Source organism: Pan paniscus, chromosome 2, assembly GCF_029289425.2.
Source record: "Pan paniscus chromosome 2, NHGRI_mPanPan1-v2.0_pri, whole genome shotgun sequence".
Taxonomy (NCBI): Eukaryota; Metazoa; Chordata; class Mammalia; order Primates; family Hominidae; genus Pan; species Pan paniscus.
In genome coordinates, this window is record NC_085926.1 from 70,912,490 (window position 1) to 70,928,268 (window position 15,779).

Below are 15,779 nucleotides of genomic sequence, written 5' to 3' on the forward strand. Positions count from 1 at the left end.
AATTATTGAGACTAAGGGGTTTCTAGATAGGGCATAATTGTTAATTCAAAGAGGACACTAGTTTGCAACTTAATAGCAAAATCTACTTGTTAAAAACACACACACAGACACACACACACAACTTTCCTAATAAGGGCTTTTCAAAACAATGCTGGGAAAGAATGTTCGCTTGTATCCTCAGCATCGGTGGGTGTTTTGCAGAATAAAGACTGGGAGGTTAATTTTCAAGTCATCTTTTGCCCTGAATTATGTGCTCTGAATTATATGTGTAATGGTTTTATGTTACCATGGTTTGGCCACTTAAAATACTGCTTTCATATTGGCAATTTAATTTTTATTGAAAGATGATGCTCAAATTCATTAATCCCTAGAATATATACTATAGAGTAATATTAAAAAGAAACAGCACATTTCCTAAATGCATGTAATTATTTTTTTAAAATCTCAAAATTAAGATGGTTTTTCTGGAATATTTAGGTATTGAAGTTCTGTTTTCTTCAATGAATACAATTATCTAGCATACTTTTGATAGAGTATTTTTATAAAATCATTTGTTCTAATCTAAGCATTTATCATTATATGCAAAAAGATTTCTTGATGAGAATATTATAGACGGTGCATGTTTTTGACATTAGCATTTTATTTGGATGACTAATCTTGCAGATGTGAAATTTTAATGAATTATTCATGAAATTGCTTTCCTCTGAAATTTTAGTTTGCTCTTAATGCTAGTTATTAAACATTTTTTCTTTATAAAATTTGATGAAAAAAATAAGGGTGTGCTTCCTCAAGAGAAAAGGTAGCATCTCTTGCTCTTTTTTTTTTCACTTCCCAATTCTCTAAGTGGATACTTTCACTTGGAAATCCTGAGGATAAGAGCTTCAGCCTTCCCTAATGATGAAAGCTTTAAGATTGATTTTAATTCTGCATTGGAAGCAGCTGGTGATAAACCTAAGGCATATGCCTAACATACAATATCAGCAGGTCAGAAAGGGAAACAAACTTAGGCTGTGGCGACTTTTACTACCAGTGTGAACAACCAGCATTTTTATTGCATTTGAGAATGCTTATAATGTCAGTAATTAGTACTGACTACACAACATTTTTTTTATTGTCTGTATCTGCAGACATGGAATGATGGAATTACAGTTGATGTCAAGGAATGAGTTTCTTTTATGCCTTATCAAAACAAAACAAAACAAAAAAATTCTTGTTACTGGCAGCACATATACATGAAGCACCATGCTCACAGTCCGGACTGTATCATCTTCATCAAGGCTTATGGGTAGCAGAGATTGCATGAGCTATACTGGGCCCAAGAAATGCCTTCAGCATTGTAAATCTGATTCTCAGGATAAAGAAGCAAAACTGACTTTGAAGACATCCAGAATTTCAGGAGGCTATGTCATTAACCAAAAGGTACCAAAAAGATTCAAAATCTGAATAAGCACACTCTTCTTTGTGCCTTTGGAAACGGAGCTCAACTGGAATGTGGAAAAGAGAGGAAATATTTTTTAACTCTATTTTTTTCCATGAGGGAAAAAAAAAGCTAGTGATTTACAGCATATCTTGGGTTAAGAATCCAAGGTTTTCTTTACTAGGTCTGACGGGATGCTGGGGATGGTGTTAGAGCTGTCCGAAGGTGGCAGGACTGGCGGTAACTCTTCATGTATGTACATAAGCCTTGATATTCCATTTTGTGGCTGGTCCAAGGTGGCAGCCTAACTCATCTTACAAGACAGACTCTAGGGACAGGTAGGTTGGATCCTCATTCCTGACAGTGCATTTGTCTGACACACGGGACTACCTCCCTAATGTATGCTTTTCTTTGAGAAAAAAAAGTAACAGATTTTCTTTACATCTTGGCACCTTGTAAAGTTTTTTTTTTTTTATACAAAAGTTCAATAGTTTTGACACTCCCCATTGTTAATCACTACTTCACTGATAAACTTGGAAAAGTGTGACCCTGGAATTTCATCATGCAAAATATTTACTGCAGCAGGAGAAAACATTTTTTAAACAACATTTTTTTTTTCTTTTCAAATGTATGAACTTGTTTAAGATAGCCAGGAAGGCAGTGGTAGGATAAACACAAGGGATAGGAATGTATCAAAAAACAGATTAACACACACGCACGCGCACACACACACACACACAAAACCTGTACAAAATGCTCCAATCAATAAGAACAGAAAAAAGAAATCTTCAACTATGTTACAATTTAAAAGCAGAAAAAAAAAGTTAGGGAGTTTCTCCCTCCCACATGTCAGGAAATGTCATCCAATATTCTTAAAGCAAGGATAACTAAATAAAATACATGTGCAGCATATTCTGCAATTCCGTTACATACAGTAGTTTTTTTTCCAAAGCTATTTTTTTTTAGTATCGTTAATATAAAGCAGTTGCACAAAAAGCAAAGGTGTTTTGACAAACAGGTGTATGCATTTATTCCTTTTTAGGAACAATATCTAAAAAAAGAACCGCCCTCTGCCCTCCCCCAAAAAAGACAAAGATTCACACAGACACATCGGGATATATGTACAACGTAATAAACCCCATCCTAAAGAAGCAACTGGGATAACCCCCAGGGGATACAGAATCAGAATTGTAAAAATCATAGTGAAGTTTGCTTGCTGTAAAGCCTGAGAATTTTTTTTTCAGTTGGTTCGTCTGCAAGGCTGTGATACCTGCAAAGATATGTAAAATCTAATTTTTCTTTTTTTTTTTTTTTGCTACAGTCTTTAGACTAAGCATGCAAGACATACGACTAAGTGCAACTGAGTGAAATGTTTTTTTTTTTTTTAATTTTAATCATTCCCTAAAGGTTTGAACTGAGGTATGCGTACTAACAGTTTCTCATGCTGTTATCTTTACTCATGTCTAGCTACACATGCTGAGAATGAACTAATCTACCAGATTTTTATCCTCTTTTGAATACCAAACTAACCAGCAACCACTCAGTTTAGAAGCACAGGGCCCCCTTCCCATGACCCTGTCTGGCTACTGCCTGCACATCATGAAGCTGCCTGGAAAAGTTTTTTTTTTTTTTTTTTTTTTTTTTTTTTTTTTTTAAAGTCTTGCGTGACCACAGACTGCCCTTTATACAGAAAGCAGAGTGAAGCTTCAAAAGTAACTGCCAGAGAAGTTTTTGTACCAAGCTTATGAGTGGATGGGAGTGTTACTTTTCTTTAAATGAAAAATGCTGACCAAAGCCTAATCGGAAAAAAAGGAAAAATTAAAAATAAAAACAAACTGAAGGATATATGCCAAGATAAACCAAAATTAATACAGTGATCACAGCACAGTTCTTAAACAAAAGTGGCATACAATCTAAAAATATCTTTTTCTAGAAATACTATTATGTGATCTAGTTCAATTATGGAAGCTTTTCTGTCCTGACTCTAAACTGTCTCCTTTATTGGATACTCTAATTGCAGTGGCATACATTCATTTTTTTTTTTGAGATGGGACTCCCTTCCTTCTGTAGCTCCTTTAATATTGTGTCCTATTTTTATCTGCAGTAGCCCCATAAAAATCTCTTTAAGAGAATGAGTTTTGGTCTCTGTAGAGGTACACAAAAAGAAAAAGGAAAAATAACTACTAGAAAAAAGTAACAACTTTGGTTCCATTATCTACTTGGTCTTCTAAATTTACGATGAAGGAGCAGTTCTCTTTCTCAGGTTGCAATAGCCTATCGCTTGTCATTTGCCTCTAAATTCTTTTGCCTCCTTTGATCAACAATAAGAGGATATTTGGCTTCATCAGATAAAGCATAAAACAGAGAACATAATTTACCTTTGTGTAATATCTTTGGTAATTTTAGAAAAAAGGTACAAAGAATATAAATTAAGCTTCGAAAGGCTCTCGAACTAAAAAAAACTACAGTCCTATATAAATAAATGACAGGAAAGTGGGTGCAGAGCTGAAGTGTGGAGGGGTTCTAAGGACTGAGGTTGTACTGACCTGTAACCATCACATTCTGCATACCATGTTTGGGACACCCCCCAAAGCCCAGGGCCTACATGATATCTTCTATGAGTTTTTGTGATACTGGGTTGGTGATATAATATTGCATAACAAACTGCAGTACCAAATTTGCATATTTGAAATTAACACTTTAGCATTTGCTGAACTCAGCCCTCATTAACTCCCTTAACAAGTTCAATCTGAAATCGAATTTGCATTCAAACAGTTTAATGCCACCAAGTAGGTCTGAACTAATGTATAAACTCAGCGCCGCCGCCGCCGCCACCCCTACTTTCAGGGCAGCTGCTCAGGGAAGCCGGTTTTTTTTTTTTTGGCCATTTTGCAAACAAAACCAACCCACACCCGTTATTGCAGAGCACCCAAGGCCCATGGCAACTTGGTTCCACAAGGGAGAGCCTTCCAAGGCCATATTGTCAGTCTAATTAGTATGAGCTTTTTTTTTCAGTGCTGCCTATGTTTCCTTGTGCTGGTAGAATGTGGTGGCATTTATTAATGATGGTTGCTGCAAAAAAAAAAAAAGAAAAGAAAAAAGAAAATCTGAAACACCCCCTCCCCCGAACCACCCCCAATACTGCTGCGTGGAATGAATCGGCATTGTTCCTAGAGTTTGTCTCTCTCTTTTTTTTTTTCTGTCATTCATTCTCTTTCTGGCAGGACGTCACGTCTGTGTGAGAGGGCCTTCATGTGTAGAGTGCAGCATTTGGGACCTTTTTGAAAAAGACCAAAACGGAATGTTTTCTGACTTTACAGAAACGTGGTGATGTCTGAAGGAAGATGGAATGAGTGACAGAAAGCTACAAACGAGAAATGACATTCAGCTTTGTATAATAAAAACACCTATTAACATTCATCACAAGGTACAGAAAACTTTAAGCCTCCAAGAGGCCATCGGCCCAAATGGAGGCCTGAGGTCAGAACTTAAAATGGTATAGTAGAAGGAAAAAAAAAAAAAAAAAGCAATACATTAAAAAGTTTGGGATAATTATTTTTTAACCCCTCCCCCCAATACACACACAAAGGCCTTCCCCATCCCAACTGGAAGCAAAAAAAAAAAAAAAAAAAGGAGTAAAGGCAGTGATAATCAACATGCAGTACTGTGCAAATAGGTCGTCCATTGGAATCCTTAAATTCCGGGCAAAGGCTTGGTCTGCAGCTTAGGTGCACAAGCTCCGTCGGGCGTCCTCAGTGTCCAACGTTGGCAGGACTGCAGTTCAAAGTCTGCTGCTAAAAGTGAATCAGTTTAGCAAATTTACAACACTGATGTTGACGGTTAAGAGAGGAAAATCCCAAGTACCAAACAAGTCCATCCAATGCACAGAGTACAAATTCCTTTTTTCAACAAAAAGTAGAAAAATCAAAAATACTCCCAAATGGGGTTCTTGATGGCACTAAGAGTTAACACATTTCAGAGTTGTCAAAACGTAGTGAAAATCCTCCAGACTGTACAACAAATGGAGAACAATTTCACTGCTAACTTGACGTTTTTTTTTTTTTTTTTTTTTTCCTTTTTCCAATCTTCATTCTCGGGGTTGGCCCGCCCCGATAGTCACTCCATGTCCTCGTTTACTGGTTCATCTTCGTAATCTCTGTCATGGTCAAAATCTGGACTGTGGTTGGCTGTTGTCACTAAGGACAGGGGCCCTTCAGCTTCCTCTGGATCGAGGGGCTCTTCTTTGACGTGTACAGGATGCCTGGAAAAAATATGCAGAGGTTCAGTGAGGGTACTTCCCAGCCCATTGCAGCTCAGGTGCACTGAAAAGTTTGGGGCAACAGAAAAGCCGCACTCTAGAACTAGAACTCTGTCCAGTATTGTTGCCATTAGCCACATGTGGCTCTTTAAATTGAAATGAACGAAATCTTACTACATTTAATATTCAGTTTCTGAGTTGTGCTAGCCACATTTATGTTCAAAGGCCCCATGTGACTAGCAGTTAATTCTGGCCAGCACAGAGACAGACAGAACATTTGCATCACTGCGTGAAGTTCTCTTGGGTAGTGATGCTCTGAATCACTAGTCTCTGGACAGGTGTGGGCCTCTCCTCCCTGGTGGCATTTCTCATACTTTAACACACGCTGCAGTCACCTGTGGGCCTTGTTGAAATGCAGTGTGTGATTCAGGTCTGGCGTGGGGCCTAAGACTCTGCATCTCTAACAAGCCCCCAGGTGATACCGCTGGTCCTAGAACCACACTGAGTACCAGATAACAGGTCCCGTAGTGGCATCCTGGGTGGATGAATACCCATCTTCAAATAATTACATGAAATAAGAATCTGTAATGCAACGGCAGTTTGTGGGGACCACTGAGCAGAGGAGGCTGGGCTAATCATGGCTTGCTGTGTGTTCTGCTTTGCTAGTTAACATGCAGAACCTGTGAAAGAACTCTCCAGAGGACGACCCCAAGCGAGGTTCTATCATTAATCAACTTCAAGCAAACACAGCAAAGAGACACCATGATACATGCTTGAAACTCCAAATTAATGCATATTTTTACAAACTGTCAATAAGGCAAGAAAAGCCCTGCCAGGAAACACAAACGGAGAGGAAAAGGCTCGCTCAACACAACAATATGATAAGAAAGCAGAGCCCCAATCAGAATAATAACGCTGTCAGCTGTAAACAAGGCAAAACATGAGGCCCGGCTGGTAGCAGCCACTGGGATGAGCGCGGTTGCGATGAAATCTGCCAACTTTCTCATTATGGACCAGCGCATGGTTCACCCAAAGGGGACTGGGGTGATCACACAAAACCGCTCGGATAACTATTGAGAAATGTTGTTCGTAAATCATATTTACAACCGATCCTTTGCATATACAAATGACTTTCTGTTGCAGGGGCTTTTGATATGTAAAAGAACCATTTGAGTTAAAAATGGTCCCATCTCTGGGACAGGCTGCAGAAGGGAAGATTTTTAAATTGACATTATCAAGTATTAGTAATAAGAGGTGGTAATGGGGATGGTTGGCTTCCTAAATAATTGATGCTGTATGCAAACCCCAAAGGCCCCTTGAACCATTTAAAAACAAACAGAGGAGTGCTTTGGACTGCCCTTGAAGACAGAAACCTTCAGAATCAATTGACTCTAAAATTAGCACAGCCTAGAGAGCATTTAGGGGGGCTAGATGTTAGCTTTAAAAAAAAATATCTTTTTTTTTTTTTTGAGACGGAGTCTTGCTCTGTCGCCCAGGCTGGAGTGCAGTGGCGTGATCTTGGCTCACTGCAAGCTCCGCCTCCCGGGTTCACGCCATTCTCCTGCCTCAGCCTCCTGAGTAAGCTGGGACTATAGGCACCTGCCACCGCGCCCGGCTAATTTTTTTTGTATTTTTAGTAGAGAAGGGGTTTCACCGTGGTCTCGATCTCCTGACCTCGTGATCCGCCCGCCTTGGCGTCCCAAAGTGCTGGGATTACAGGCATGAGCCACTGCGCCCGGCTGCTAAAAAAATAATTTCTTTATTCTTAAAAACTATTTGCAAAACAAAATATAGCAAAGTTGCATTACACTACATTTTATGTATGGCTCTCCATCTATTTTATTTATTTATTTATTTATTGAGACATAGTCGTGCTCTGTCACCCAGGCTGGAGTGCAGTGGCAGGATCTCGGCTCACCGCAACCTCCACCCCCCAGGCTCAAGCAATTCTTCTGGCTCAGCCTCCCAAGTAGCTGAGATTACAGGGGCCCACCACCACACCTGGCTAATTTTTGTATTTTTAGTACAGATGAGGTTTCACCATATTGGTGAGACTGGTCTTGAACTCCTGACCTCAAGTGATCCACCCGCCTTGGCCTCCCAAAGTGCTGGGATTACAGGCGTGAGACACCATGGCTCGCCGGATATTTTTATTTAAAAGAAACAGTTGTACATCAGTGCAAGGAAGGCTGCATGGGGAGTCACCCTCCCAGCAGTCTGTATTAAGCATTACGGATGGGGATTTTTTTTTTTTTTTTAATGGCTGTATTAGTGTTTCAGCAGTAAGAATTAGGACTGGCTGCATAATTTTGGAAGCCCAGTGCAAAATGACAATCTGGGGTCTTTGGCTCAAAAATTAAAATTTCAAGACAAAAATGGCATTAAAGCAAGTACATGCCAGGCATGGTGGTGTGTGCCTGTAGTCCAAGTTACTTGGGAGGCTAAGGTAGGATGATCACTTGAGCCCAGGAGTTCGAGTCCAGCCTGGGTGATACAGTAAGACCCCTATCTCTAAATAAAAAGGTAATAAAAGCACACAAAATCAAGTGCAGTGTCCTTTTAGGCATGAGATCCTATGTGACTGCATGTCACACACCTGTGAACCAGCTCTGCTAAGATACCCTACATTCTTTTAGGAAGAATTAGTTATACTGATGATTATTCCTTTAAAAAACACAAACCCTTAGTTAAGGCCAGTTTTCTTATTTTTGCCAATCTCTTTCCATTTGAGGTCATATTTTTAAATATTGTAAATTCAGCAGGAATGCTATTTTTAAAATTTTCCTAGCTTTACAATTTATAATGTTTATGGCTAGATGAGATTCCACTGTGTTGACATATGTCAGTTTCTGAATACTAGGCATTTGAGGATCATCTTGCTCTTTCTCTTTTACTGTTTGTATAATACAATGACCACTTTTATCCATTAATCTTTCTACTCTACTTCTGTTGATTTACCTCCTTAGGATAAATTTCTAAGAATGGAATTGTTAGAGCAAAGGCCAAAACATCTGTATGGTTCATATGATTTATTGTGATATTAACTTCCAAAGGGGCTATCAATTTAAACTCAATCTCATCAGCAGCAAGCATTATTTGTAAAAAATATTTTGTTGCTTAGCAGGTACAAGGTAAGCTCAGGTTACCTTAAATTGTGTTTCTCAGATTACTGACAATGGTGAACATTTCCTAATGTTTGTTTCAAACTTTCATTGTTGAGAACTGCAACTTCATAAATTACTGAAATTTATGTTTTAGCTATATGCTGATTGAGGTTCAAATGTTGTTTTCCAAATCAACATTTTCCTACTTTCTTACCTATCAGGTCTATCAATCTTTTCATGTTTATAACCCAGAATTGAATGATAGAAGAATGTAAGATCATATAAGACCTTGGGGAGGGGGAATGAGGATGAGGACCCCTAGAAGAAATAGAACCATCTCCATCTTAATGAAGTTCTTGCTGTATAATTTTAGACTTTGACCAATATTTTGCTAATCTTATCCAAAAAATCAGATGCATGTAAAGCCCCACAAAACACAGTTCACAACATCAGAGAATCTTTCGTTTACCTAATTATCCTCATTTGATCATTACACATTGTATACATGTATCAAAATAACACATGTACCCCCAAAATATGTAGTTACAAGGTATCAATTTTAAAAGCTGTAGAAGTGAAAAAACAAATAAAAAAACAAAACACGTTTTCTCCCTAAATTGGTAGCCAAAATTCATGAGGATTATTTACTATCCGCAAGACAGAGGTAATGATCCTGTCATGCCTGTAGGCTCGACTCCCAGTGCCTCAGGCAGAGTGGGTCCCCAACAAACGTTAACTGGCTAGATCTACTGTGTGACTACCTGATGACACAACCAGGTTAGACAGTAAGGTTTCGAAACTTTAGAGAAGTGAAATCCGATTTCGGGACATTTCTTGATGCCGGCAGATACCCCTGGGGTGTGGCAAACGTGTAGCACAAGCACACAGCACTTCAAAGATCAAAAGAGGATGGGATTCCACGAAAGATAGATTTGAGATGAGATGCGGACTATTGAAGACACTACACTTCACATACACTCACCGTGTCTCCTAGAAGTCAGGGCTGTGTATGATGCACCTTCCTCTCCTTGCAGACACTGCCCCCACCCTTTCTCTCCAACTCCTACTTCCGAAAGGGCTACCGCTGAATAACTGTGTGCAAAACCACACATTTCCCTTCTCCTTACATCTGAGTAATTCCTTTGTTTAGCCACTCTGGGAACACAAGAGTTTTAAAATAAAGCTGACTGGCGTTTAAAGGCATTGTGTTCTGGGGGTGTCTGCACAGCATGGAGTATTTTGCTTTGTAGCTCCTTTAGCGCCTATCAGGATAAAAGTAGAATGCCCCAAAGCCATAATTATGTGACCACTTTCTAGTGTTTCAAAGGACGAAGGAAACGTAGTGGTATCTGACTGTCACAGAAAGGGTAAGAATGAAGAGTTCTGTTTCAACACTCAATATTAGCTAGGCCGCCTTCCTAACAAGGTCCTTCAAGCCGTGCCGTGAAGTTTATGGCTTGATTTATTCCAATAGACTGGAACAGTTGAAAAACAATTTGCATCATAGCAGGGTAATGCATATTGGACAAGAATGGAAACTCTTGTCATTACAGAATTCTCTTAATGGAAATATGAGGTCAAAAAGAGTAACAGTCTATGACACAGATAGCAGGCGCAGGGAATCTGCTGTTGACATATAATTACATTTAGCAAACAGCACAAACCTGTGAGATTTGAGCAACGCATTTTGACATTTTTGTGTAGGGTTTCTTGTAAAAAATAGTTGAAACCTTCATTTCATCAAAAATTACAAAGACTACTGTAAAACATGGTTTGGGTAATACTGGGGTTAATTCAAATTTGCTAAACAAATTAACCCTGCAGTGACTTTCTTTCGTACAGCAAAATCAGCATCACTCTGAACTGGTGCCTGTGGCTTGTATCCAAGTATCTCTTTGTTTTAGTGATTCTTTATACTAATAGGGATACATGTCAACAAAAACTTGGAGTTTGTACAGATTATGAGAAATAGTATCACTTCCATTCAATAACCGGACATTTTTGTTCTGAGTATTTCTTGCAGTAGCTTATACCAATTTACGTTTGCTCTGAACTTCGTTAGTATCTAAGTAAATACTTGTGTCATGACAATGATTTAAGATGAATACAAATGTGATAACAGGAAAATCGGAAACACTAAGTTGCTTTGGAAAGGATGAAATATAGCAGCATCAGTGTGAAAGATAAACACACTCTTAAAATGCTGTGAAGTAAATGCTAAGATGCTGTTCATATAAATTAAAAATGATTATTTCCATATCCAGAAAGGATAGTAAAGATCCTTTTTGAAGTGCTGTGGAGATGAAATTCAAATGCTAGAAAATCAAATTTCAGATTTCCCCGTACCCTCCAAATTATGCTGGCAGATAACACTTTTTTCTTTGTCATTAGATGCCAATTCCATCTGCTCCTAATTGTTACAGGTCATAATTTCCATTCCGATCACTTAAATTATCTTAAAATAAGATGTTGGCCAGTAATTCAGAAGTAATGTGTAGACAAGCAGCCTATTCTAGGAACTGACAGTACTGCAAACACGAAATGGGTTAGTACCTTAAAGTGGGCAACAGTTTTGAAGAAGCTCACTAAAAGGGAGAGACTGTCATTCCACAGCATCTCCTGCAAAGCCAATCATTTGGAATAATGTGGTTTCTTCGCTCTGTTTGAAAACTTTTCCTGGGAGAGAGGGTGTTATAGTTACACCAAGTTTTCTCCCATCACCCACTCACAGGGGCATCACAGTCTCCTGGCCTCCGCCTTTCCTGTGGTTTGCAGTCCTGGTTCCATTCACATTCAGCATGGGCAACCATGGCCCATCACTTCATTCAGTTATATGTGCACTCATTATACTGCCGTCTGCTGCTATAATGCTCCTATTAATTTTCCTTTTGATATTTTAAGAGCAATCTATAAATCATGCCGCCTTTCATTTGTGCCATCATTAATGGTTGGTAATAATGCTGCAGCGGCGTGTTCGTGGTGAACCTTATCGCACCACCAAGTAAACAAGCATCTTTTTCTCTCGGCTAGGTTCAACATGCCCGAAAGTTGAACAAACTGCAAACTTTTTCATAGGAATGCATATTAGTTTGAGGAGGAAAAAGTAGTGTGGCTTAAATAATGGCCTGGGATGTGATAAAGCAGAGGAAAAAAAGCAAACCTGTTTCTCATTTTATTGCTGTGAATTGCTTTTATGGGAAAGTTAGCAAATAGTCCTTTTATGCACTAACCAAGCTGAACATTTCTTGAAGTACAAACTTCTAGCTTGGTTCTGGGAAATCAGAAATTACAGAAAAGGTATATAAAGCCCAGAGAAAGGGCTGTCTCCCTGTGTGTACCTAGGGAGACTAGGATCTGACAGCAAAGACCTTTTGGGTGGACAATACTCACACGGCTTGCATAGGAGATCTGCCTGGACTGCTGTCACTCTCGTTGCTGTTGGTATGCTCCATTGCCCCGTTCAGCTCTTCCCGTATTGCGCTGGCTAAGTTGCCCAGAGTGGGATTTCCCATGGAAGCGGTAGTGTATAGAGGTATACTATTCTCAGCCATTGAAGCCTGTCATCAACCAAGAGAAAATTTATGAAGACACAGGATATGTAAGACAAGGAAACTACTAATTATGGGTGTACTCGATAATCTTCAGTTTGAGTTAATTGTAGCATGGCTGGCAAATACAAGTTTCTAAGAGGTGTTGAAAGATTTTGCTTTAAAAACGACTCGTGGCACCTGTCCCAAGCTTGGTTTTGAAGAGCTAACTGGGGGCCAGGGGGGACCAAGTGCCTGTGGGTAGGAAGGACTCAATTTGGTCCTGCTTGGTAGTCACATGGTTTAGACGGGCTTTCGAATATGAGGTTTATGTCGGATGAGTTTTTAAGAGGAGCTGAATATTTCCAGATCACAGTGAAATATAATGGAATTTTTATTTCTTTATCCATTTTGATGACTCCAGTATTGGATATTAGAGATTTTGATCAGATTATCCTGGCCGCACCGCTCAAACTTATGAGAACTTCCATAAACATTTACCTCTTAGATCCTATAGAAAAGGAAGAGATTATAGAATTGGAATCAATTTTTTATCTCCTCCCATCATTTCTGTTTTAATGATTTTTGAATCTGTTTAGTGCAGTTTGAGATAACTGGTTGAAGGAAACACCACGTAATGTTTCAGAGTCTGACCAATTGCCTAGGATTTTAGGACTAAAGAACTCTGGCAAAGGGAAGCTCTAACTCATATTTATTTTTGGTGCCAAAGTACATCAGTATTAAAGGTTACAAAGTTACTCCACGTGAGTGTCGGCAAAAAAGTGAGGAAATGAAAAAGAAGAAATCCTGAACTTTATTTAGGATAGGTAGGATATTATTCACTTCCTGTTATACTGCATTTGAATAAAAGGGACACCAAGTCTGAAATGCAGACACTAGTTACATATACCACTGGACTAAGTAAGGTACCCATATTTGTTTCATCCGGGTGGTGATTATGACCCACTGACTTTTCATTTCATTACAGAGGACACTTTCAAAAACTGGCAGGTGTAATTAAACCAAGATTTATCACAACTGTCCTCCTGCAGACTAGACTATGCCTGCTTTTCCATCCTAATGAGAAAAAAAGTACATTAGATGTACTTCTTTTCACAACATGATCTGGCATAGTGACTTCCACTGGCCAGTCATACAAGAGTCCAAACTATTCTAGAAATCCTGGCTCTAGAAAGAAAGTAAAAGCCAAAAGAGTGCAAAGCTGGGCTGCAGAAATCTGTCTGGCTAGTATGGCAATCGCAGCCTCACTCACTGTACAAACCCCAAAGCCAGGGCTTTCTAGGGACAAGCCCTGTGTTAGAAGTCCTGTGCACACTCACCAAACACAGCATTGGATAATGGACTATTTCAAAGCTCGGCCCTATGTAAGCCCACAGCTTTTCCTTCCTTCTACTTGTAAATGTGTATAACTGCCTTCTTTTAAAAAGTAGGGGGAAAATCCTGTGTTTATTTCCAAATGTGGTGAACTCATTTTGATGAACAGCAAATCTGAACATTCCACACTCTCCTACAGTGTGTCAAATAATTTGCATCAAGTACTTTTTCCAACAGCTCTTTTATAATTGCAATAAAGCCTTTTTTCTTTCTTTCTTTTCTTTTTGTTTTTTTTTTGGCAGAGCAGTTGCCAGAACTACTATTATTTGTTTTTTTTTTTTTTGCAAACTGCAGTTGGACAAGCATCTTAACTGCTTTTATCTGAGACAACAGTGGTCACACCTCTCTCAGTCACAGAAATTCTGCTAAGCGTCTTTCCACTGGAAATACCATAGATAAGCTCTCATAAGACAATTTCACTATTCCAAGGTCAGAATGTGGCAAAAGTGGGGCTGCTGCTAGCTTAATTATTTTAGCAGCTTCCCTGGTCAAAAACTGTGAAGACAAAATTGAAATGCTGGTATGAACGTGTTCATTGGGATGAGTTTGTCATCCTCTAGAGAAGGCAACTTTCTTGGGATGAGTATTTATTCTCTTTGGCTCTCAAAGTATTCTAGGTCAAGGCCATTGCTGATTGGGATTGGATCACAGAACATGGGCTGAGACCCAACAGCCACAGTAGTGAAAGGCATACAAAGGCAAGCACTTATACTGATCCCTGGGTTCTCAGGCAAGAACGATGTAAGTGATGAAAACCAGCCTTGTCCCTTGAAAAAATGATCAAATGGGCTGCAGAGAGATCCCAGTGCCTGATCCGCAACAGAGCTTCTTGAACACACTCTCTGTTAAGCAAGTGATCAGAGCAACCCACCCAAGGTTAGATAAATTTTCACTAACTGCTTATGCCTAACAAAGTGTTTTTTTTTTTTTTTTGGTAGTTGATGTCCACTTAGAAGCAGGTGTGTTACAAAAATGGACTTAATTATATAAATGGTCCTTGCACAGCATGTGGTTTCATATCAAGCTGGCACCTCTGCCAAAAAATGAAGTTGCTTAAGTAATGGTGCAGAAGTCCATAAGCACCCTCGCTCCTGGAACATTAACCACTCTGAGATCCTCAGGGGAAAGGCAGTCTATAAATACGAAGCTTTACGGTTACCCTTAGTTACTTCACTTTTCAGAGCATAATGCAATCTGTCCCAAGTCCCATGTTTTATTTCTGTAGTGGATTCTGCTGTCCTATTTTATATATTGTATATCATGCATTATGTTGCTCTAGTAATTTTTTTGAAGATATTGTTCCACTATTATTTTTACTTGTCTTGAAAAATGGAAATAGGCGGTAATGGAAAGGAAGGCCTGCTGGCAGAATCTTTATTTAATTTGCACAGTAGAAAGTTGTCTTATGTGTCTGTCTACTGATCAGGGATCCAAACTCGTAGAAGAGAGGGAAACAATCCACTTCTCAAATCATGAATTTGTATCAATTTATTCCCCTTGCCTCATTATGGACAGAAAGTGTTCTTGGAAAACGGCAGGACAGTTTTGGGCTACTGAAGAAGATGCCAAAAGCAAATGTTCAGAGATGAAACCTGAACAGTTCTGTAATGACAAAGCATACTAATTGAAATTAGTCACATAGTTAAGAGAATTCAGAGGATGGAGGAGAGAATTCAGAGGATGGAGGATCACTTTTTTTTTTTGCCTTTCCGGCTCATGAATATAAAATGTGCTTGTAATCTTAATACTATGCCAGATAGAGCAGGCTTTATATTCACACTTCACAAGACTCCAGGGAAAATAAGTTACTAATGAATGGTATTTACAGTGGCAGCATCGAAGCATGCTTTCATTTACTCTTCTAAAGTTACTGTGTAAACTACAAGTAATTAAAAGAAACGCAGAAAGTAGTTTCTCCTATTAAATCTGGTTCAGGCTAAAAATAAATAAATATAATTACTGAAATGCTAAGGCCAGTGAATCTGCCTCTAAACTGAAACTGGGTAAATGGCCTATCATCAATTCCCAGGAGCCTTAAGACTATTCTGGGCCTGTAGGGTACAGAGTCGTGCTCCATA

General features: G+C 39.0%; 1 protein-coding gene across 22 annotated transcripts in view; it reads right to left on the bottom strand.

Annotated features, from left to right (window-relative positions):
* Positions 1–1,015: 1,015 nt before the first annotated feature.
* The window catches only part of FOXP1 (forkhead box P1), a 629,894-nt gene continuing 615,130 nt past the window's right edge, over positions 1,016–15,779 (bottom strand). For all 22 annotated transcript variants that reach the window (XM_055110136.2, XM_034956872.3, XM_034956873.3 and 19 more), the window contains 2 exons: positions 12,170–12,336; positions 1,016–5,678 (listed from right to left, as the gene is read on the bottom strand). In XM_055110136.2, the coding sequence (XP_054966111.1) occupies positions 5,534–5,678; positions 12,170–12,336 (312 nt within the window). In that variant the 3' untranslated portion in view covers positions 1,016–5,533. The remainder of the gene's footprint in view (positions 5,679–12,169; positions 12,337–15,779) is intronic.